We start from the raw sequence: 26,624 nt of genomic DNA on the forward strand, positions 1-26,624 counted from the left end.
GCCATGTCATATGATCAGACATCATGCATCATGGGTGATAAAAATATGCAGAGGATACAATAACAATCGTGTCTCTGTGTCAGGTCTTAATTTTCCTTTCACAATCAACTTAAGTTCACTAGTTCAACTAACCAGTAGTATTTATGTCGATTTACGTGTTTTGACCAGTTGTGTTCTCACTTGTTTGAATTTGGTTACACACACCCCAGCAACCCCATGTCTTTTGGTTGAGTGCGATGTTTCACTTTATCCCATTTGATTACAACAGGCAGGCATGACATTTTATTACACTTTTATGCAGATGACACAGATGTGTAAACCAGTGAAGTCTGACAATTCCACTTTTAGAAACGGTTTAGCAGATATAAAAGATTAGAAGTCAGCGAACTTTCTTCAATTAAATTCTGATTAAATAGGAATTCTTATCTTTGGCTCTGACCTTCTGCATCCACGAATCCAGTCATCACTTGGTCCACTCTGCAAATATCTTCTTGGACCTGGGTCTGATGTTTGACTCCAGCTTCAACTTTGAAATACATATCAATAAAGTAGTCCAGTCTTGCTTCTACCATCTCAGGAACATCCCAAGAATTAGTTAAATTTTCAGTTTTACAGATACTGAATGCATCATAAATTTCCTCTTGCCTGCTCCTATGGTCTCTTAACTGGTGTAAATCATAAATCAATTCACATACTCCAAATTGTACAAAATGCAGCCACCAGACCAATCAACACAGACCAAGAAAAATCATATTGCTCCCCTTTTAGTATCCTACACTGGCTGGCTGTTGGTTTTCAAATTGATTTTAAGGTCCTTCTCATTACGTTTGTACCACTTCATTGCCTGGCCCCAGATTACATCTCTGAGTTACTTTCCCCCTATTGACCTGTCTGCGGTCCTCAGGCGGGAACTTCTTGGCTGTTCCTAAGGGAAGACTGAAGGCAAGATGTTTTTTGGCTAAGTTGTTTTTTAATGCTGTGTGGGAATGTATGTTTAAATACTGTATATATGTGTATTAGTCTTTTTTTTCTTTTCATGCTTTCCCTTTTAAGTCACCGATCTTTATCAGTGTTATATAATTAAACTTTATTGTCAATATAAATGCTTGAATTGTGGTATGTCATCAATTATTTACTCTTTACCTCTTTTAGTTATTAATGTTTGATTAATGTTAAATCAATACTGTCATATTATTTTGAGATGTACTGGGAGGGAGGGTGTCGCAGCCTTTTTCTAAGTCAAGATTCCAAAGACTGTTTCATCATTTTAAAAAGTAAAACAAAAGTTTTATCCCCTCTGCCCACTCCAGTAATTCTTGTACAGTCCTTAAGGGAGTTAAATAATGTGTCCAAAGAAAGTCTGGTTCTTTGAAAGATGCTGCCCATGAAAACGGTTCATGTGTCTTTACTTTCTTAATATGATGTGGGAATAGGGGAATGTGAATATGACCTGCACCATATATCAGGTAAACAACACAAAGAGTGTTACAATATCATCAGGACGGCTAAGCTCATTGTTTGTTTTGTGCACTTTCAGGTGTTCCGGCTCTTTTTGTGGCAGTGTGGGGGATTGTCAGGGCAACGCTAGCAGATGCAAGGTGAGAGTGCAAGTCACAGTATGTTTATTTACTGGTCTTCTTTTATATCAATGAAGTTAAAAGAAACCACGATTCAAAAGGGAACCAATATTTAAAAAGATGTAAATGAGCTTGAAAATAAGCATGAAAAGGGAGACAAAAGAAGAATTTCAAGAAGTTAATCAGTGCTTAATTGCAGTGACATTTCAATCCTTAGTGAAATCCAATTAAATATGCATGCATCTCTTGTGCAAGAAAAATCTGAATAAATGTTTATGTATGTATGTATGTATATATATACACACAACCACCATTCGTCTGGGAAGATTTTGTAATCTGGATGCAGAGATTTCCTCCCTTTCAGCCACCACCGATGCTGTGCGATAATATATTTAGTTTAATACAATTCATCCCAAAAGGTGTTGGGCAGGGTTGAGGTCAAGATTCTTAACCACCAAACTCAGAAGAAGAAGAAGACCATTTCTTTATGCTGGCTTTGTTTGAGACCGTTCAAGAAAAATTACAGGATCAGTTATTTATGCAAGTCCCCCGAAAAACATATACGCTAATTGGCCACTTTATTAGGTACATGTGTTCAAGTACTGGTTAACACAAATATCAAATCAGCCAATCATATGGCAGCAACTCAGTGCATTTAGACATGTAGACATGGTCAAGATGATTTGCTGAGGTTCAAACCAAGCATCAGACTGGGGAAGAAAGGTGATTTAAGTGACTTTGAATGTGGCATGGTTGTTGATGCCAGACAGGCTGATCTGAGTATTTCAGAAACTGCTGATCTACTGGTCTACTGATTCGAGCTGATAGAAAGTCAACAGTAACTCAAATAACCACTTGTTACAACTGAGGTATGTAGAGGAGCATCTCTGAATGCACAACATGTCAAACCTTGAAGCAGATGGGCTACAGCAGCAGAAGACTGCACCGGGTGCCAATCCTATTAGCTAAGAGCAGGAAACTATGGCTACAATTTGCACACCAAAATTGGACAATAGAAGATTGGAAAAATGTTGCCTGGTCTGATGAGTCTCCATTTCTGCTGCAACATTTAGATGGTAGAATCATCACAGACTACAGCCTACTAGAGTATTGTTGCTGACCATGTCGATGTCTTTATGACCACAGTGTACCCATCTTCTAATGGCTAATTCCAGCAGGATAACACACCATGTCATAAAGCTCAAATCATCTCAAACTGGTTTCTTGAACATGACAATGAGTTTACTGTACTCAAATGGCCTCCACAGTCACCAGATCTCAATCCAATAGAGCACCTTTGAGATGTGGTAGAACAGGAGATTAGAATCATGGATGTGCAGCCAACAAATCCGCAGCAACTGTGTGATACTATAATGTCAATATGGATCAAAATCTCTGAAGAATGTTTCCAGCACCTTGTTGAATCTATGCCACGAAGAATTAAGGCAGTTCTGAAGGCAAAAGGGTGCCCAAACCAGTGCTACCAAGGTGTACCTAATAAAATGGCCAGCGAGTGTGTTTACCTTCTGGGAGGAGGTTGGGGTGGATGAATGGGTAAACAAATCATCACACTTTAATACAAGAGATTGCTGTACCATTTCACATTTCCAACCACAAGTCAATTCTGTTTTTTAAAGACCGTGGCCACAATCATCCCCTAACCTTAACCTTGTGGTTATTATTGTAACCATGTAAACAAGGGTATCCTAACCTTAAGGAAGTAGTCATTTTAACCCAAACCATGATGCAGTATTTTTAAGTACTTATTTGTTGAAAACGTTTGTATTGTGTTGGTCCTGGAGCAAATGGACTAACAACATATTTTGTCATACAATTTGGAGGACTTGTTGCATTGTCATGTTGAAACAGAAAATGGCCTTCCCCATACTATTGCTACAAATCTGGAAGCACAGTATTGTCTGAGGTATCATTGTGTGCTGTAGCATTAAGATTTCTTTCAAGTGGAAGTAATGAGCCTTGCCTAAACTATGACAAACAGTCCCAGACCCAAAGTACACATACTTTAGGCTACGCTGTGTATTTCAGAAACATAAAAGGTAATGTTATAGATGCAGTTCAGGATTTCTACTGGACAATAGCAATCTACTATGTTGTATGTTATACTACTATGGTTATATTTGTACCATTGAAAAGGTCCGACTCCATTTGCATGAAAATCATCAGAGGTCTTCACCCCTGCGTTGAGTGGTGATTTTCATAAATTCAGATATAATGGTATTCCCTGCCACATATGACCCCCCTCTGCCTCTCAGTAACTGTTAATAACATTTATTGTTTGGTTCACACTTGTTCAAAGACTGAACAAAACCCGCTGTGCTGACTCTCCACAAAGGTCACAATACAAACAACAAAAGAGTTGCAAAATCTGGAGCAGCTGAAGTGATATGCTAAATTATCTTAAGCTTTGAGAACTGTATTTGGGTTGGACTTCTGAACAGATTACTTTGGACTAAATAGCAAAATGTTCATCAAGGGCTGACAAAGACGTACTGCTTCCGCTTCAAAAAGTAGTTGCCTATTTGTTGGGCTTCAAATTTTGGGAGGCCTCATTATGCATCTGCAGAAATGTACTGCAACACACTTGTTAATGCATAAGACAATGCTCATCTCTGCATTCAATCTCTTACTCTAAAAAGAAAAGTCCCTCCGGAGCCAGAGCCATCAGCAAAATGACAACTAAATTCTAAATTATATTTTTCATCTGTGTGAACAGTTGATTGCTTCATTCAATTTCCATTTATGCTAAATCGTTGTGCCCCAGGACTCTGATGTCCACCACAAGCACTGGTGCTCTTATGGGGAAGAAAAGATCATTTTAAAGAGGTAAAAATATGCCCTCATCCATGGGTGGGGTGTCACATAAAAAGTCCAATCCCAGGCACTCAAGTGGATGGTTAAAAATAAATATGGGCTAATACATTAACAACACACCAATGCATATTGGCACACTTGCCTTTCCACAAAAGTTGGTCCTAATACATATTTGTGCAAATCACATTAAGCTTGGGTTAGTACACTGTGTTGAGTTAAATTTATTGGCATTACTATAAAAGTTGTTTCAAACTTAGCTCACAGTGCAAACAGAACATACAGTGCAACTTTCAACACAGCATACACTATCATGTAAAGACATATGAAGACATATTCAAAATAAATACCATAAATAAATGTTGAAAGGACCATAAGAGCCACTAAAAACAACATAAAGTGTCAAAGGTTTACCATTCAACAGTCAAATAGTATCAGGGAATGTATTCTAAAAGCCGCTCTGATTTAAAACTAAGTTGTCTACATACCCTCCCGAGAGGCATTTCCTCAAAAAGCAAAGATATTCTGAGCCTTTTGTAAAGTGTAATTTAATAAATTGAATAAGGAGATAACAGGGGATGGCCAGTAATTTTCAGCAGTATTGAGGCTACCACTAAAAATGAACACACATGTCCATAACTAATGTATAAAACTGAACCATACTGTAGCTTTCCTTGAAACTCCCAAATCCACTGTAAGTCAATGCTGTGGCCTTACAGCAAAAAGTTTTGGGTAGCCGGTGACCCTTTGACCTGTTCAGGGGTGTTTCCCGGCCTCCTGCCTCCTGACTGTCGGCTTAGACCCACCAGCAAACATGACCAGAATACTCAGGTATAGAAATCAGCTTTTCCAATAGTTTTAGAGATAAATTTAATGAATTTGTATCCGGTTAGGTCTTTCCATGTACTTGTGGTGAAAGGAAGTGGTGACATCAGCAATATAATCTAACGGGATTATTTTCTACATCTCTTTTTTATATACAGTACATGTAGTAGTAGTTATATTTTACCCAGCACAGCCTGCATCAATGACAAGGCATATTATTTATTTGATACTCAGGACCATGCCCTGGTGTATGAAGACTTGTTTGTACACAAAACACACCATCACAGGGCTTAGGTGAATTAAGGTATTTGTTCTGTAAACAACCGTAAAAGCCCTGAATATGGGAAATAGAGTACTGCTGCTATTCTCCTGGCAGTATAGCAGAATTCAATTTACTCAGTGACCTAAAAAATGGAAAATCTGTGTGCAGTGAACAACAAAGGCAGTGCTGTTGACAAAGTATAACAGCGTGCAATAACAAGTACATTTATAAAACTTGTGTTCAGTTGTATTGTAGTTGCTGCCATGAACTCTGTGGTAGTTATTAAGGCTGTGGTAAGAGGTGATACTCTTGACTTTCATGCCACTTCCCCCACATGAACGCATACATAACATGCAAAGTGCACATGTCGCCAGGTTTGAAGTCTGCTCAATTTGTGATACAACTGCATAATCCTATTCGCATAATTGCCGAAACCCTGAAACAACTGCTCTTTGGAAAGCTATATGTTTGTGTAGTGATGTAAGGTTTTCTTTGAAGTTTTCTGTGTTAAAAAAAATCCTTCATATTTTTAGAGTAACACAGACAAAATGAACCCATGTATGTTAGTTTCACCTTTATCTACAGGAAGATTAACCATTTTCCACCTGGTTCATTTTTTGAAGGTATGGAGGGCAATTCACGTACAAGAGTAGAAAAAAAAGGAAGTATAAAATAATTGAAAAGTGAAGTAATTTTGCTGTACTACAAGGAAAATGCAAGTCATTAAAAGACTAGGAAATAGAAAAGACAGTTTTTGAGTTGCAGTTATGTCACAAAATAGTAGTTTAGAAAAAGAAAAGTAACTGAACACTAAGAAAAATGTTATATTTAGAATATAATTCCATAGGAAATGGATGAAACATCTATAATGAAAAAACAGAAAATGACCTGAAGAGAAAAAACAACTTCAAAAGACTGAAAATAAGCTGCAAAACATATACTGTATAGATTTTTTTGGCTTTTTTTTGGTTTTCCTTCTTCCCTTTTGCATTTGCTATGTATCTTTCGGCTTCAGAATGTAAATGAGGAGGAATGGCCAGAGGAGTGGAGCAGAGAAGGGACATAGACAGACATTTAGAGGGGCAGTGGCTCGATATTTTGCAAAAAAAAAAAAAGGGCACTCCCACACTGTATCGCCCCCATGCCTTATGCCCCATGCCAGAGATATGGAGACATACCATCTTCAGTGGATGTTAGATACTTCAGTAATGATTCATCTGTTGTCTGGCTGCTGCTTTGAAACCAGGTTTTCAAAGAGCTACTTCCCTTTGCTGTCTCCCTCAGCTCTTTCTCATTTCTCGTCTGTCACCCCTTTTGTCACTGTAAAAAATACAACCCTCCTTCCAAGTAAATGTCAAATAACATAGCAAGCATACATTGGAAAGATCATAAAACTCTACATTAGAAGGTAAGCAACTAAGCAAAAGGATGCTATTTTCATGTAATTTATTGCCATGGTTTTCTTCATTATTAATATTACATTATGATTTCCACTGATACCACAAGACCACAAATCAGACCGCAAAAGAGTAAAGAAACTTCCCAGCTGGTTAACAAATTCACTGATACACTTACACATTCTCTGTGGTGTGACAAGCACACACCCGACGACTCTGTTGAACTCTTTATGAATCAGTGACTTTGGCCTGTCTGTCAAACACACAAGGAGACAGACGGCTCCTTTAATGTCAAATGTTTACCAGCAGAAACACGAATCAGCACAACATCACACAGATATGAACTAGAAGTAGAAATCCAGCAATCACTCAAAAGTGGGCATATGCGACTACATGTCAGACAAATATTCTTTGTCTCTCGCACACACAGCAGAGCATATTCACCAGCAGTGTCTGACATAGGTGTTTACTTGTCCTCTGGCTTTAATTTCTCTTTATCTCTGTCTCTCTTTGTCTGTTTTCCAATTAAGATTCTGTCTCTGTTACTTGCGGTATCCTCTCTGAGATCATTACTTTGATTTGTATCACAAATCTTACATTAATTAATCATTTCTAACAAAAATGCAATTTCTAACTATTTCTTTTTCACACTGAACTTAATCATTTATTTGGTGCCTACTCAGTCTGTCTGTGCCCTTCCAGTTAATATCACCCAGCTACTTCTTCCTTCTGTCTTCCATTATATCTTGCTTTCTTAACATCATCTTTTTGTCTCCTCTCCTTTAAATTCTTGTCTCAACTGCAGGTGTTGGGAGTTAAGTGCTGGTAACATTAAGTGGATCTATCAGGTTCCCATCCTGACAGCCATCGGGGTAAGAGTGTGAGACTGTGAGTGAGTTTGATATTAACTATCGATTAGTGTTGATGTAGCTTGAGGAGCTGCTAAGAGCAGGGACAGACATCCCAATTTGGGGGCCTTTTGTGTGTGTGTGTGTGTGTGTGTGTGTGTGTCTGTCTGTCTGTGCATGCAAGTTATGGTATAAAACCTTTTTTTAAAAAGTCCTCCACCAGGTAAAAATGTGTTTTGCTATATTATTACTTCACTTGGATGTTTGACCTTCACTGTGCAGAATGATGTATGTGGAAAGTTTCTTTTTGCTTACTTTATATCTGAGTTTAAGGTGTGTACCTGTGAACATGTTTTGTGACAATTGTGGTTCTTTATGCAACTTACACAAGAGTGATGTGGAAACTTGAACTTTACAGTGAAGTAGGAGACATCTTGTGTCCAGCAGTTGAATCTTTGAAGTAGAAAATATTTCATAGATTCTGGATTTTTCAATGAGCAAGAAGGATTTGATGTAATTTAAAGGATTTTAACAAGGTAATAATATATTTTTTGTGGAAAAATTACATATAAATTATTATTGAAGCAGAATATTTTTATCTATCGTAAAACATGTCTGGAGGGGATCTTTAACCTTGTGAAAAAATCAATACATGTACCTTGCATATCCTTATATGCTTCTAAGAGGTAATATTTTTTAAAAAAGAGCCTAAATCAGTCTTGCCCTCCATGATTTATGTTTGCTGACAAGTTATTTGTCAGCAAACATAAGTTATTCTTTCTCATTATTTGTCATTTAATTTTTTCTTTTCTTTTCTTTTCAGTCAGTCATTCTACATGCAGTACATATGACTCATATGACTCAAAAATCTTATGTTATCAGTATTATATAAGTCAACTTTTGCAAACATACACAAGAGAGGGAAAACAAAACCGAGCAATATAAAAAGAAAAGAAAACACACACATACACACAAAAAAAGAAAAACACACACCTACAGACACACACAAAACCAAAACAAAACAGAAGGACAGTCAATTACAGCACCTAAAACATTTTACATTTTACACATTGATTTTCTTACATCCTAGCTATTATGTATTCAAAGGAAGCAGTTTCAGTCATAAATTTAACCCATTCAATGAGCTCTGGTGTTCCGCAAAAAACAAGTCTTGCTGCAATAATGAAACCTGTCAGTATTAATCCAAACTATACTTTGGTGACACCCTGTGGTAAAAGTGTTTTTATCACCGAGAACATAAACAGTAACTGAGGACAGTCTGATAAGGGCTGTTCTATCCATACTTTAAGTTTCGCCAGCACTTCCTTCCAAAAGGGAAGAACAACAGAGCATTCCCATATAACACATAACAATGTGCCAATTGCCTCTTTACACTTACAACACTTTCTATCTTGTATGAGGCTCATCCTAAATAACTTCAGAGGAGTTTAATAGTATCTATGTATAACTTTGTAACTTCTAATATCTCTAGTGGCCAAACTCCCCAAGTCCCTTTGCCAAATTAACCTTAGATTCTTAAACTTCTCACTATGCGTATTTATGATTTTTTGTACACTGAGGTACTGTGCATTATGTTTGGTAAATCAAAGAGCTTCTGTATCATATTAGATTCCTCTAAACTCCTGTTAAGTTTGAACACAGTCCCTATACTGCTCCATAATTAGAGGCATTTCCAGAAAGTTAAACCGGTCAACTAGCTCCTGGTATGTTTTAAATGTTGCATCTCTATATAAATCATTAATCATGCATATACCACTCCCCTGCCAACTATCCCAACTAAATGAACGTTTTCCCATCCAGATTTGAGAGTTATTGCATATGGAAGATAAACTTGTCTGTATTGACATTTCCACATCATTTATGCACCTCAGACCACACCCGCTGGGAATGCCTTAATATGGGGTTTCTTTCTCCATCTATATGTCTTATCCGTGAAAGGGCCTGTCTAGGTTTGAAAGGAGCCGTCATAGACTTTTCTATTTTTATCCAATCCAAGTGGGAATCCAATCCTGCCCGCTGCATAGCTAACTTTAAAAGACAGAGTATATATTTTCACATTTGGGATTGCCCCTTTCCCTAAGAGTACATGGCTTCATAAAGCTGATCCTCTGCCTTTTCCCATTCCATATGTAATCTTTCAACCTTATAAAGTTAACCATAACCTGGTATCTTGTATACTCTACTCTACTCTACTAGAATGTGAGAAAATTAGCCCAGACAACCCATTTATTAGTAAGCTTCTTAGGGTGGTATCCGACTGCCAAACCAAACAAAAATATTATGGATGGAACATTCTGCACAAACCTTAACAGTAATTCCAAACAAACAAACAAACAAGCAATAAATCCTACTCACTCCTCGAAGCAGAACGGGAAAACAGAGGCTTGTCTGCCAGAGTCCCTGTCTGTCAATTTCAGTACAAATGAGAGATGTGGTCCATGTCAATTTTCTTTCTAAATGAATTATTATAAAGCAAATCAGTTCTCTCAACAAAAATAATAGTGCAGCTCCTCTGTGTCCTTTTGCGGATCAATTTCTCACAAATAAAAGAAAAACAGAAAGAAAAACTAAATCCAGTTGATGGTTAATCTTTACCAGCAGTTCAGTATTTCAAATGTCCATATTTACTGAGCATGTTTTCCATACTAGTTCAGTTTATTTGCCGGTGGTCTCTTTGTTCAGAAACCACTTTACATTGGCCATTATGTGAAGTGAAGCACAGTTCTTTTGGGTATGCCATGGTGAAGCATATATCCAGGGCATGCAACTTCTTCCTCACCTCCGTAAACTTATTCCTCTTATCTGCCAATTATCTTGTCTAATCTGGGAAGAAAGACAGTATGCAACGTCCCCATGCGACATCCTGTCCACTTCTATGTTTTCTCCTCGTGGCTGGCAGCACTCTTTTCCCGCTCCAAGTTGCTCAAGAAGCTGATGATGATAGGCCTGGGAGGGCGGCTTTCATCAGGCATTGGTTGCACTCGTTGTAGCTGCTTGGTCTTTCTCAATACCCAATGCCTCCGTAATAATTTTTTCATGCATTCCGCCGGTTTGCCGCCCTCAAGCTTCTCTTTTAGTTGAAAAAACCTCACATTCTGGCGCCTATCACGATTAGCAGCATCTTGGACTGCCGCATTAAGCTCCTCACATTTTCTAGTTTTCTTATCAGCTTTTTGACGAAGGCTGACATTTTCATATTCTAGCTGTTAGATCCGACTTTCAGCTTCTAGCCTTTGATGCCGTCTACATCTGTTTGGAGCCCTGCATTAACGTCCTTGATTTGTTCGATATTGGCCTGCAGAACTGTTAGAAGTTTGCTAACCTGGCCAATTTCTTTTCCAAAAGAAGCTTGCATGGCAGACAAAACTTTTGTCTCAATTTTCTCATTCTCCGTCAACGGGGTGACTGTGGGATCTGTTTGTTTGGCATGCTGCATTTCACTTGCCATGCTAGTGTAGCTCAGCGCTTACTTGACAGCTCTAGTCTTGGAGTTACTCGCTGTTGACATTGAATATCATTGGTGTTTAATTAAGATTAAATTAAACTAAAATAGAAACCCCACAAGTAATTTTGACCATATAAAAAGTATTCTATCAATTGAATTTCGACGTAAACTGGTTGTCCCTTTGGGAGCTTCGGTTTAGTTTGCCATGTTCTTCAGTGGTCCCAAGTGAGGGAAAAGGAGCTGAGGGTGCCTGCTGCGATAATAAAGTTCAGAATTTGTAGAATTGTATTCAAGCATGTATAATGAAGGGAATTGAGACATATTATTCTCTTTCCCATTATTGAGCAGTCAGCTTTTCATGTCTTGAAGTGATTTATACTGGTGCCAAACAGTTTTTACAGAATGGTTGCATGGTTACAAACTACTTCCTGCCTGTTGACCTCACTGTTTGCACTTGACCTACTATAGAGCAACAACCTTTTTTTTTTTGCTCCTTTCATTGTGGACAGGAGATTTTATGTCTGCTCTGACTCCGACTCCAACTATTAAAGCCACTTAGAGGAGTAGTAAAACTTTCTCAAAACTAAAAGATCAAATAGTGTATCTTTGACTCAGTGATTCTTGATATCCTATGACCTGGATGACTGAAGATCTGCATGCCGTGCCTTCTTCCTGTACTGGCACAGTACGAATACAGTGTGCCAGCGCTACGGGCCAAACCTCAGGTCATTGTCCTCAAGTGTCTGCCTTTTATATGCATCCTTTGGTTATGGTCGTCACTGTGTTACTGATGGAATAAGAGATTTTCAACTGGCAGGGGGGTTTAACTCAGGCCTGGTGGGCCACCAGGCTTGCAATGCACTGGCAAAAACCCCTGTATTATACACATATAGGGAGGGAAGTTGCAGCATTCTTAACTATTATCTTAGACAAAACTATTACATGCTCGAAGTCAGTTTATTACTTGGCAACTTAATTTATCAGTCAGTGAAAAACCTATACTATTTGTGTGTACAAGAGCAGTTAAAATAATGATTGTCTGCAGATGGAAACCCCCTCGTTCCATTTCTAAACAGAATTGGGTTGAAGCGTTTAGAATTAGCAGCGGCAAGCACACATGTCGCTGTCATATCCAATATCAAAGTAATACACCAGATAAATCAGAAAATACAAACTCTATTGTGAAAGGATGATTAGCTAGACTGAAGGATAGGTTGGTCTTCTATGTGGCTGAAATGGGATTAGGTTCTTCTTCTCCTTTTTAAATTATTTTTCTTTCCCACTGGTTTCTTATTTTCCTTTGCTGCTTATTTCCTTTCATTGTGTTGGATTTTTTTCTTTGTCCTTTCTCCACTCTTATTTAGGTGATGATAAAGACTAAAGGCACAGTTGATCATTACTTTCTTTTTATGTTCATTTCACTATCACCTAAATTACTTTTGAGCATTTACTTTTACTGTATACCACTGGAGACTCATTGGTTGTATTTCTATTCGTTGGGACTATGGGACTATGTATTCAAATCGCTTATTGCGTTCTATAATGTTATATGTCAAAACAAAACAAACGCACACACAAAAATCAATATATATATATATATATATATATATATATATATATATATATATATAAATGGGATGGTGGCGTCATTTCCAGTCTGCATGTATGCAATACTCTTTTGTGAAACGCAACCTAATTTGTAAATGTAAACATGAAAATAACAATCCCCCAAGTTACTACTCTGACTCTGTGGTCTTTGTCATCGTGTCTGCATGGTTACCTATACTGCTGAAGCTGGGTGTATTTCCCTGGGTAGCTGGATATCCAGTGTTCTGATTACCACCCAAAATGTGACTGCAGCATAAATAATTTGAATAAAACAAGTTTAAGCATGTTAATATTCCTTAAATAAGGTATTTAGGTTCTGAGATATTTTGTTTGCACTGACATAGAGATTTTTTAAATGATTTCCAATCCTGCCCTGGAGCGTAGTAAAATTTATGTTACACCACTTAAGCAGCAAAAGCAGCATGTTAACAGCAGCAGCTGCAGTCTTCTGTCAGTTTCTACATTATTCTGGTACTCACAGAGTGTAAGTGGATAAAAGAAAAGACTTGAGGCTTTGGATTTCGATTGCAGTTGAAGACATACAGTGCAAGTGAAGCGCGAGCCATTAGGTTGGAGTTAGACACACATACATACTGTATAATTTTATCACCTGACAGATTATCTATACTGGATGATTTAGCACCTGTTCACTGGCAAAGTTTAAACATTTAATGATGATATTTATTTATTTCTACATGTGCAATGCAGATTTAAGGTTTTAGCGGCGAAACCTTTGATTAAGGTTAAGGAAATATTGTAGTCATGTTTTAAAAAAAAGCCATCATAAGCCTCTGACTCAGTCTGAAGAATCAAAGTCAGATGTGTTAAATGCCAATCCACCACACTGACCTCCACATTCCTAGGGAAATGCTTTTTGGGCTGCAGGGGGATTTTTTACTGCAATACCGTGAGTGGCCACTGGGAAAAAATGGCTGCAAGGCTGAGCAGCGGCACCATATCCAGCTATTATAATACATCCATGGTCACAAACTTTCTCATATTACAGCTAAACAGTACACTAAAATATGTTTCTGAAAACATTTGAGGCGAGAAATAGGCAATACAGTAACAGAATCTTGATTCATATTTGATCAGCACTGCTCAGTTTTACTCCTCCTTGGTTCGGGTGCACAGACTGACAATAGCTTGACAACAGTGTTAGTTCTGCCCTTGGCGTTGATTGGCTAATTGTTAGTCCCTCTGTGGTGCTCATTGAATTGATTCAACCAAGACACCGCTGTTTCATGTCATGATGGGTGGATTCAAAGATCTTAACCCAGGCAATACAGATTATCTTATTGTGGGGGTTAAGAATATCTAAAACCCTCAGTTTTTTAGATTACATGCTTTCTGCAACGGTGATTTAGGTAACCACTGCTACTCCTCATCATAGCCACCAGCCATGAGTCTTTCTGTCTCAAACACTATTCTGTCATTTTACAACTGTTGCACAGTATAGAACGAATATAATAGCCGAGTAAACAAATCCACAGATTTGAAAGACAATAATCTGAAACAGAGCTGCCACAGAATAGAACATAATGAACAAATGTCCTCCATGGAGACTTTCTGACATAGGTTATCAAGTGGTGGCAAACTGAAAAAGATTTATAGTTGTGTGAGTGTGTGTATGAACCAATTATTGTACTGGTTAAACAACTGCACCAGACCAGAGCATAACCAAAACAGCAAATAACTGAGCAGAATCTGAGCACAATTAACCCAAAGGCAGTACTGTAAGTAACCTCAGAGTTGGCTGAACATGTTTTTTAATGATCTCTGGTTTATTCCAAAAAAGGAAGGAACGGCACAAATAAGTACCGAGAGACATGAACAAAGAAACTGAGAGTCGCAGAAAGGAGAGATCATTAAAAAGGCTGCATCCAACTTTAATTGTTTGTTTCTCAGAGAAATGGCTGTACGCAGACATGGCACTCAAAACTAAAAATATTCTTTCCCTTCTAAGTAAGAAGGGAAAGAAGAAAATATACACTGAACCTGAATACTGGGAATGAAGATATGTATTCATAAGTATCAAGAAAATGAGTCTTTATTATGACTCCCTTTAATTCAAATTCAAATGAGCATTATGGCTTAAAACCACAGTATTTGTTGCCAATGCAAATGATGAGAATCAAACAGGATTAACACCAGTCTCTTTATGTCTTTTATCCATACTATACATACTACCTCTAAATGCTGAGGATTTTTTTAGTGTCTGCTGTTATATATATAGAGAGAGAAATGCAGTGTCTTGCTGTAAGAACCACTTTCACAAAAACTATGAAATTATGACCAAACTCCTGAAATGTGATACACTTGTAGAAAGACATGTTCTGACATCAGTCATCTGTCCCTGTCTGCTGAAGTTGCCACCAAGCTGCGACTGGAAATGCAGACTGATGCGCTGCTGGCTGCAACAGATTATCCCCTGAAGATACAAAAAGAGTTTGGACTTGCAGAAATAGTTGCACATGCTCTAATTCAACTCTTACAATCCTCATACACATGTGCTGTAAATTACTTCCAATGACTCCGGCTGTGTGAAAAGACTTTCAGAACACTTCATCTCAGCAAAGCATGTCTGTGTGCTGATGAAGTCCTTGGTGAGAAATTAGATTTTTATATCCAATAGGAATGTAACAGCTGATTACTGATAGCTGATAACTCAGAGATTAAGTGGACAAAACAGAACAATCTCAGCCAGTGGCATGGCTCTGTAGATGTCTGCTGATCAGTCGGCCCACCAAACTGAAATATCTTGACAACTATCTGATTATTTACCATGAAATTTTGTACAGACATTCATGATCCCCAGAGGATTAATCCTACTGGCTTTGATCATCCCCTAACACCACCATGAGGTTGTAATTTGTGGTTTTGAGTGAAATATCTTGACAACTATTGGCTGGGTTGCTATTGAAAGTGGTTCAGATATTCATGTCCCCCTCAGGATGAATTGTAATAACTTTGCTATTCGCTCTATTTAGCAGCATTAGCAGGCTTTTTTCAGAAAACTGAACATTTTTTCAGAAACTTTTGTTTATGACCAAATACCTGCAAAACTTCCTTATCTGAATCGATGATCTAAGGATAGAGGATGTTGCATTGCTGTGCATCTGTCAGTAAAGTTCACTGAGGCAAATTTGTTATTTGTGATAATAGGCTATACAAATAAAATTGCTTTGACTTGGTGTGATATAGCTCAGTGTTTGTAAACCTTGACATATTTGGTCATTGAATCTATACTGATTATTTCTCCACATTAAAAGAAGGCATTTGATTTTAGCAGTATTGTAAAGCCCATTGTGTTGTCCCACTCTTTATGCAACCATTTGAAAAAATGTTTTTGTTGGTGAATGTTTCAGCATCACGTAAACAAAGCTAGTAGAGATGTGTTTACCAGTTTTTACATTACTAACATGTTGCCCATCCTTTTTATTTACTGAGAGTTAGAAGAGTTATATATTTTGTACACTGCTTTGGACAAAAGCGTCTGCCATATGAATAAATGTATGAAGGAGTTTATTTTATACAATAGTTTTTTTTCTTCCAAAATTCATTACAATATTAACCTTCTATTGTGTTCACTGTTTTCTGAGAGTTTATAGTTACATACAAAGTAGTTTGTTTGATATAAATATTGCTTGTGCATCAATAACTGATGTTAGAGTACCTTTGTGAGTAGCCTTCAAATAGATGTGGAGAAAAATTCAGCTCTGTGTGTGTTTTGTGTGTGTGTGTCAGACAATTGTTGATGTTTTTGCAGTGCAGTCTGTATATCAAGCTCTTCAAGATAAGATGATCTATGGAAAATGTTGAATGGTCAATTGCTGAACCTCAAGATGTTTACATCTCTTGTTCAGTCACTGCTCAAAATAAACTTGCACAGGCTTGCATACACAGGTGATTTAAAATGGATTAATATTGCTGTAAAAACATGCAAAACACCTGTCACATTGTGTTACATTTATAGATACTGGAAGTGACGCCTCATAAATTCTGCATGTCAAGAGTAGGCTTTGATTCCATTTACCACAACGTGACCAGTCATGAATGATATTATTAATAGTCATCACAGTCTTTGATAAGCATTATTTCTGGATGGTGCTGTAAGTAGGTTCATAGTCTAAATGCCACTTTTCCTTCTCATCACACAGAGTCACATATTTTCTGGGTTTTTCAGGGTCAGATGGCACTTTCTCATTATCATGTATTCCAATTACAGGTGCAAAATTTCAATCTTGATACTGTCAAGCAAGTCCCAAAAGTCAATTCTTATTTCCGTCTGTGATAATCAAGGAACAATGCGACTGTAGGGCAGCTCTGGGTTTGAGTTAAAATCTTAAAAATAAAGCCATGTTTGGAATATGTATACTGCATCTGTTAATATACCCTCATTCAGGCTCATCCAAGTGGCCTACAGGATTGAAAGGATTATATAGATTCAGTGGTCCAAGTCTTTATCCATGTTAAGAAAATGGCTGCAGAAACACAAGCCACAATTTACATGTTTCTAATTACTTTACTCAGCCTCACTGGAGGTCTCTCAGAATAAATCCCCAGACTTGGCAAGTCTTTTTTTTTAGCTGTTTTTCAACTGCTGAAAAATAAATTGACTTTACAGAACACTACAATAAGTCAATAAGTCAAGTTTTTTACTATTGCTGTTGTGGCTTTTAAACTGCAAGCATTCAATACTTATTTAATCCTATCTTGTGATAAATTGACTTGAAAATGATGTAAAAAATTTACAGATTATGGTTTCTTACAGAATTAGATACAGTATGTTAGTATTTTTGTTGCAATTTAAAGATGGAACCATTTTCCTTAATATGTCATTCAGGTTTATGGTGGACGATAGTAAAACACTAAAATTGGCCTGTGATTTGGACACAGTCCATATTTTTATTGGTAATAATGTTTTGTGTTACTCTGATATATACACTATAGATTGAGATTAATATTAAGATTAACTTTATTGTCCCACATAGTGGGAAATTTGTTCTGGGCTCTTCACCCATGCTGCAGTCATTAAAAAGACAACATTTCATACAAAAAATACAATTGAGTTAATAACTAACAAATAAGGTACTAAGACCTTGTAAGCTGTAACCACAATATTTTTTCTTTGATTTAATTTCTCTGATTTAATTTGATAAAACTGCGGTAATAATTTGCCTTTTGTGAATATTGATGAATGACAAGTTAGTGATCTAATTGATGAGAGTTTTTCCACTTCTTTTCTTTTGTTTCAGCTCAACTTTATCTTATTTGTGAACATCGTTCGAGTGTTGGCCACTAAAATTCGAGAGACAAATGCAGGGAGATACGACACCAGGAAACAGTACAGGTTTGTACTGAGCTGACTGTATCTATAACTCTTTTGCTCTTTATTTCATATCCAAGGTGGGAGTTTGACGTAACCTGCGTACTGCAGAATTGTCCCATCTCTGTCTGTGATTGCTCATATTCACATTTTCTTAATGTTTTCTTGTTTCAGTGTTTTTTCACTTTTGTAAAAGTTCTGGAAGCATGTCGTTTTTAACCTTAAAGGATAAGGCTGCTGTTGTTCTGTACTGTATCTCAGTAATTTTTGACAAATTGCATGAAAACACCAAAATCAACACTGCATTAGTCAGCCTCTCAATACTCCTTAACCTGTCTGTTGTGCTTGGCCCCAAGCCCAATTGTTACTACTGAAGATATAAACTCAAAAAACAGGTCACAAATATATACTGTATATATGTTTTTTTTTAAAACTCTTTGCTTTTGATTTGAAGCATTTTTCTTCTTTCCACAGTCCTCTCCTACTCAACCCTCCAGGGCTCAATAGGTCACCTGTGATACACTGTCTGACAAAAGAGTTTAAGATGTAAAGAAAACACTGAAGAAAGAACGAGTGAAAGAAAAAAATAAACCCAGGAGAGCAAGATACATACAAGAATCTCAAATATGACTATGTACAAGTAGATATAGCAAGTGTACATGCACGTATCACAAAACAACACAGGTATAGGAGTATTGTTTAGGCACATAGTGTTATAGTCACAGCAATCTGTAGTTTATATGTATCACTGTTTACCTTGGAGACGGCTTATATCACAGCTCATGTAGGGGATTCATTCGATGCCACTGATATCTGCTGACAACACACGGCTAAGTACTTTCCTAAACCACAGTAGACAGATAAAAAAGGAGAAAATATTGTATTTGATGAACTATTTTCAAGTGTGGATTGGTAAGATAATGACTGGGACTGACTCAATAAACACTGTTAATCACAAGGAAGAAACATGTCATCCTCTGCAGCAGAGCAATCAGTGGCTATACAGACACTAATTGTTAGCAGAGGATCAACTCATTGTTTTTTTTGTCTTCATCAGACTTATCCTTTAGACTTAAAATAAACTTTGTCAGATGTATCTCGCTTGGTGTGAACCAAGTCTTTGATTTGTGCTTATGCACTTGTTTTTTTGCTAATCCCTTTGTCAAATTTAAATTAATTCAAATTTATACACCATGATATCCAATAGATTTTATTCCCAGATGCCTTTCATATCTTCACTGACTCTCAATTATACATAAACATGCAGAGCTCATGCAAATGAGTAAACACACACACACAAACAGACTTGCCCTCCATAATGCATAATCACTAGATGCTAGCCCTTAAATCAAGACTTAACTTAAAATTTATATTGTGGGGACTTGCATTTTGTCCTGAAAAGGGAGGCGAGTCCCCACAACATAAGTAGGCTAATATGTACAGACACACACACACACATTTTCACATCTGCAATTATCAGTATTATTCTCCCCTGCTGGTGCTGGCATGCATGTGTCAGATAAAAACATCATAATTACAGAGTATTTTCTAAGAAGAGCTTGTGTTTTGAATGCAGCAAGCGAGGCTGTTTTGTATAGATGAGCAGACTATTAGACAGAAAAGATGATAGTAATCAGGTGCACTAAACTGGAACCAATGCTGAGAGATGAATGCCAAGCCAATAAAGCCCATTGCATACATATATGTGAAAGAGTATCAATAAATAAAGAAAGAAAGAAAAAAAATAAAGGAAACAGAAAGAGAGCACTGAGGAAAATCAACATTCTCTCAAAAGAATACATCTTGCAAAGACTGAGAATGACTTAAGCAATATTCATTAAATCTATGACAGATGTACCATCACGGTCTACAGACCTACTGAACTTAGTGTTGTTTTGTGCTAACACAGTTCCCCTGTGTAAATGAGGGATTGTTAGCAGCATTAAGGGAGCACTCTGATTTAACTCCAAGTAAAGTGGGTTATATAAAGTCGCTAAACTTTTTCTTTGTTATGTAAAAAAAAAAAAAGGAGTTTTGTAGGGAGTTTTTCCTTATTCGAATCAAGGGTCTAAGGACAGGCAAGGAACTGATTGGCTAGGGGAAACACAGGGAGCAGTGCAGGGCTGATGAGCTTGATGCAGGGAAGGTGTGGAGGGAAAAACAGGCTGGGGAGGAGTGCAGGAACACAAAAGGGAAACACAGAGCAAACGGAAAACACAATATAATTGTGCATAAACCTCTTCATAGATAACACATCATAAATCAAACTGTCTCAGAATTACATAAACTTAAAGTGCACAAGTCATATTGAGCAAATGCAGCAAACAACTTGAGCAAATAACTTTCAGTACACAACACTATAAGCTAAATAATCATGCAAGACAGTCCTTTAAAGACACAAATCACTCAAATCATATGAACAAGCAAAACCATGTGACCAAAAGGACTGGACAACAGAAGTGTAACACAGGAAACCAAGAGAACAAAAACACAGACAGTCCAAAAACCATGAGTCCATTACAAGGGGATGTTGTATTGCTGTACAGACTGTAAAGCCCCCTGAGGAAAATTGGCGATATTGGGCTATACAAATAAAATTGACTTGACTGTTAACTATATGATGCCATAGGATGTAAACAATGCAGGATTTAGAATAAGTTTCATGGGGAACAAAATGCATTCCACATGTATAGTCCTCAAGGATACACACAATGCGTTTTGTTGTGTAAAACTGAATCAAAATGTTTGTTTACAAGGAAATTCCACAGGGCCCCTTTAAAATGGATGATTACATGTGAATTCAGATTTTTTTTTTAATCATAAGCCTCCTAAACGTTTACCACAGATGCTGTGGAACCGAGAGAGACCAAAGGAGGAAAAAACATGAGCCAAAACGAATGGATTGAATTTTAAATCGAAGTCATGCAGTTATGTTGCATATTTCAGGGTAAAAAATATAAAATTGCCTCTTGGATTGCATTAAATTACTCCTTTTCTTGGCCGTATGTTGTTTATACTTCATTTTCACACTAGCAGTTAAACTAGAAATGCTAAACGGACAGAAACAGGAAAGAACATCACTGTTACTTTTTTTTTGTTTGGGCAACAGATCTTGATTTGAGGCTTGTGTATTATGATTTATTTTTCTTTGCATTATTAAAATGTGCAGGCATTTAGCACTGTTGCCTAGTCAGCATTAATTATGACTTAGCTAAATTGAAATTCACATACACAGTAGAGCTGCCACAGAGTATTACCATCACAGCTGAAGAGAGCAGCAGACAGATCAGTTTCCCTTCCCAAACGGAGGATTTCTTCAAACATAGCGACCTGCTGAGAATCGCTGCAATTCTGCTCCGATATCTGCTTCAGTCAGTTACTGGAAGCAGATATGTTGAATGAATGTATATGCTCTCCTTTCAGCTAGTTTTGAGTTCATCATGCAGACGCAGTTTGCTATTGTCGTCCAAATTGCTCTTTCAATACAGGAATTTCTGTTTTTCTCTGTGTGGCCATTTTCTGGGACCTTTTACATTCCCAGCAGAGTTTGAATAGCTACATCTGACTTGTTTTCTTTACAAAGTACTCTTCCTCTCTTTTCTGGATGGATCATTATATGAAGATATTGAGCTAAAGTCCTCACTTGAACTTGTGGTGAATGTTGATAATTCAATGCTTTGTACAAACAAACTCCAACAAAAACACTATTTTCTAATCAGGAATCTTCACCTCTGTCAGTTTGCATGGCGTGAGCTTCTGCTACGTACGTTCCAGATGGTCACCATAAATTAAAAATGTTTTTTCAATAGGGCTGTCTGGGTCCTAACTGTGATTACTTGATGGCTGTGTGGCACTGGGTCTGAGATTTGTATATAAAGATGAGAGAGATGTATGTAGATGCATGTAAATCAGCCAGCTAGGTAAAGATAGTGTGGTCTGGATGTTGGATTGCCATGAGCTAAAATCTGTAGTGATCTGTAGGATTATGTAGTACTTCTAACACTGCTAGTCAAAGCACTGAAGACACCTTAATTAAATATATATATATATATATATATATATATATATATATATCCACCAGGAAATCCCCAGAGAAAAAAGTTTACAGAACAAATTCAAACATAGAGTATGTCACTTCTTGATTTAGACGTGCGGGTTAGCTGACTGGATTCTAAGGTGGGTGTATTACCTTAACATTAAAGTTTTTTTTTAGGAAAGTCAGCAGAATATCAAAAATCTGTCATATGCTTTGGGAAATAGAAACCCAGAGGCAGTTTGCAGGATTTATAATGCAATTTTCCCTAACAGTAAGCCTAAACAAAAAGTGCACTTCAGTGTTGCAGTCTAGTATCGACAGAGACAGCTGCACTTCTGTATCTAAGATAAGAAACTCAATCTGTGGAAGGAATGTGACCTTGGCAAGAAAAAACCATTAATAATCTCACTATTTGGATTGTTAGAAGTCATAAGCGCAGAAACCATAAAACTAATTTGCTGTTGATTTGTGCCTCTACGTTAAATTTTGCTGCTTTGATTTCATTTGATGTGAAACTCAGATTACTTATCATAGTGTTTACAAACATATACACATGCATTTCACACATTTTTGTTTTACATTCACACATGAGGCTGGCCAAGTTTACACTTTTGTTAACTTATGCCACGACATGCCATGTCTGCAGGTTGTTCTCTGATAAATAATCACCAATTCCTTATCAAACAATTTTGAAAATTTCCTTGAGGAATATGTATCATAGAATGATCAATCAATACACAGATACACAGGTATGTTGATACTGGTGTATTATGTTGGCAGATAATATGCAAAAAGAAGAGCAAATTGCAGCAATACATGTTTTCAGTGGGCTGCATTTTATTTCATATTAAACCATTTTTATTAACTAAAGGTAATTATGTTTTTGTGTGTGCCATTTGTGTTCATAATAATTTACTGACATGTTCAATAATAAACCATTTTTAACATAACAAATCGATAGGAACTCTTGAAAAAAAATAATGTTTCTGTAAAAGAATAAAAATAATAAAAATTGGCTTTAATACCATTATCAGATTTTTCTTTTTCTCTAATACTGATATCAGTATTGATTGCAAACATTGCAAGCAGTTGGTGTCATTTGTAGCGGAGCAGGTGGACCAAAATGCAGAGACTGTGAACAAAGCAGACGAAGAAAAACTTTTTTATTCTGAAACTGGGCAGTCAAAAAACAAAAAGCTGGCTGAACTGAGCAAAACTGAACACAGGACAAGACTGAAGAAACTGAACAGATGATCCAACAAAACTGAACTGAATACCAGGACTAAAATAGAAACTGAACTAATCAAACAACAAGGAACAGGTGGCAAGACACAAGGGCAGGCTGGGACCTGAGAGGCTGAGGGAAACACTGAGAGCAGAGCAGGGCTATCAAGCTTGATGCAAGGCAGGTGTGGAGGGAAAAATGGGCTGGAGAGGAGTGCAGGAGCACAGGAGGGAAACAGAAAACCAGAAAACACGATACAAATAATTAATACAACCCAGCATACATTAACCCATCCAAGAATACACATGAATATAAACCCAAGTAAACAACATCATAAGCTAACTAATAACAATAATAACAATAATAATAAAACAATAATAATAATAATAATAATGATAATAATAATAATAATAATAATAATATATTTATTTATATAGCACCTTTAAAAAAAAAGTTTACAAAGTGCTTTGACAGACAAAGCAAAAGCAGTACAATGCAAAGCAAAGACACGACACAGAAAACAATAACAGGTCTGACCTTAAGAAGACGGCAGCAGAAGACAAAGAAAGACAATAGAGAGATGATAAAAAGATTAAAAGAGAATAGATAGATGATTGAAAGAGAACATTACATAAAAGCAAGTCTGTAGAAAGGGGTTTTAAGAAGTGATTTAAAAGAAGTTCCTGATTCTGCAAGTCTTATCTCCTCAGGTAGGTCGTTCCAAAGTCGAGGGGCCCTGTTGGCAAAAGCACGGTCACCTTTAGATTTAAGCCTCGACTTTGGAACAGCCAGAAGGGCCCCACCTGAGGATCTAAGGCTGTGGGCTGGCTCGTATGGGGTCAACATATCTGTTATGTAGCTTGGAGCCAGACCCAGACGTGCTTTAAAAGTGATCGGTAAAATCTTAAAATCAATTCTAAAACAAACAGGGAGCCAATGAAGAGAAGCCAGAATTGTGTGATGTGATGTTGTCTGTTAAAACCAGTTAGAAACCTAGCTGCTGCGTTCTGAACTAGTTGGAGGCGAGAGAGGGATTTTTGTGTTATGCTGGAAAGGAGGGAGTTACAGTAATCTAATCAGAGTGGGAGAGCATTGGCTTAATTCTAGAAATGGTTCTTGTTTGGAGGAAACAGGACTGGACAAATTTTTTAATGTGCGGTTTGAAACTTAAATCTAAATCAAACAGTACTCCTAGATTTCTGACAGTGGGCTTCATGTAGGTGGACAGGGGACCAAGACTGATGGCGTTTTTCGGATTAGGGGCACTGAACAGTATGATTTTCTGTTTTTGAGTTGTTGAGTTGAAGGAAATTTTGTGCCATCCAACAGTTGACATCGCTGAGACAATCTACAGCAGCGGCTAGGCTTCTAGGATCACGGGGTCTCAGGGGAAGGTATATCTGTGTCGTCTGCATAGCAATGAAAAGAAACGTTGTGTTGTTGAATGATTTGGCCAAGTGGAAACATGTAGATGGAAAATAAAATTGGACCTAAAATCGAACCTTGCGTACACCACTGGTAATGTGGGCTGTGGAAGAAGTGAAGTTACCAGTGGTGACCGAGAAGGTTCTTTCTAAAAGGTAAGAATAAAACCAATCAAGTGCAGTGTACTTGATGCCCACCCAGGTCTTAAGACGGTCAACTAAAATAGTGTGGTCTACTGTGTCAAAAGCTGCACTTAGATCTAAAAGAATTAAAATTGCACTCTCCCTCCTGTCAGCTGCTAAAAGGAGGTCATTAGTTACCTGCAGGAGGGCAGTTTCTGTGCTATGTAAAGCTCTAAAATTTGACTGAAATTTCTCAAAGATATCGTTTTGACACATAAAAGCTAAAAGTTGGGTTAAAACAACCTTTATTAAAACTTTGCTTAAAAAGGGAAGTTTAGAAATTGGTCTAAAATTATTAAAAAACAGAGGGATCGAGGTTAGGTTTCTTTAAAAGAGGTTGCACAACAGCATGCTAAAAAATAGAAGGAAAAAGTCAATTTTCTAGGGAACTGTTGATAATCAATAAAATACTGGGGCCAACTATGTCAATAACTATAATGCAAGACAACTCAAATCATAAACGAGCAAAACCATATGACCAAAAGGAACAACAAAAACAGTCCAAAAACCACGAGTCCATGACAGTTGGGGTCTATACATATTTACATGTGTGTGTCTCCATAGGAAACTGGCGAAGTCCACCCTTGTGTTGGTGCTGGTGTTTGGCATCCACTACATCATCTTTGTTGGACTGCCTCATACATTTGAGGGACCGAGCTGGGAGGTCCGCATGTACTGTGAGCTGTTTTTCAACTCCTTCCAGGTACTCTTTTTCAATTGGTAATGGGATGTATTCACATATCAGACAGCTCAGTGATTTTATGATTGTTCACTAAAAGCACTTTTGTGTCCACACATCGTCTCAAAGTCAGCGTGATGACTCTCAGTAACACAGAGACACGCATACAACACATTTAGAGTCCATTAGATGACAGATTTCAGTTTGTGCTGCCCCATAGATGGTCTCTCACTGTGGGCAAAGTGCTGACTTATTGTAACTTATAACATTTTAATTTCACAGTGTGAGGCTAAACCACAATTATCTGCGATAAATTACTCACTGTCAGTGTCAGAGTGAAACTCTGTTCATTATTCAGTGAAGCAGCTTGTTAATGAGATTGATCCAGTGTCATAATGTGACTCTGCCAAAGTTTAAATAAGCAATTTAAATCTATGTGTAAGTAAGGGCGTGATTTCCTACATATTCATAAAATTACATTTCATACTTAATTAGAATTTATTTCTGCCCTTAATTTATGAGCTATTGTAATTAAATGATTCTCAGTTCTACGTTAAATTGCTTGGATGACAAACGGGAAATGAACCCTTCCATGTAAAAATGATGATGGATGGAGAAAATCAAATTACACTACAGGGGCTCAGCCAAAAGCAGCTAAACATACTCTAATGATTACTCATTTTATGCAAAATTCAATATGGAAAAAACATGTCTATCTTGCATATACAGTAGATACTTTTTAGATCACAAGAAAAGTTTGCTGAGTAAAGTATAACTTGCATAGTATTCTTATGCAAGATAGTAAAAAGTCTTGCCTCATTATATTGAATATCAAGAAGACCCAGAGTTAGACCAATATGTAACAGATTTTACAGTACCGAGTCAGGCAGATGGCTTGCATACTTATAAACTTGGAGTTAATGTAATACTAAAAGC

General features: G+C 37.2%; 1 protein-coding gene across 1 annotated transcript in view; it reads left to right on the forward strand.

Annotated features, from left to right (window-relative positions):
- The window catches only part of pth2ra (parathyroid hormone 2 receptor a), a 65,657-nt gene that overhangs the window by 26,440 nt on the left and 12,593 nt on the right, over positions 1-26,624 (forward strand). Inside the window, exons 7-10 of the mRNA XM_044366494.1 lie at positions 1,538-1,598; positions 7,696-7,762; positions 18,071-18,165; positions 25,574-25,712. Of these exons, the coding sequence (XP_044222429.1) occupies positions 1,538-1,598; positions 7,696-7,762; positions 18,071-18,165; positions 25,574-25,712 (362 nt within the window). The remainder of the gene's footprint in view (positions 1-1,537; positions 1,599-7,695; positions 7,763-18,070; positions 18,166-25,573; positions 25,713-26,624) is intronic.

Source organism: Thunnus albacares, chromosome 11 (assembly GCF_914725855.1).
Source record: "Thunnus albacares chromosome 11, fThuAlb1.1, whole genome shotgun sequence".
Lineage (NCBI taxonomy): Eukaryota > Metazoa > Chordata > Actinopteri > Scombriformes > Scombridae > Thunnus > Thunnus albacares.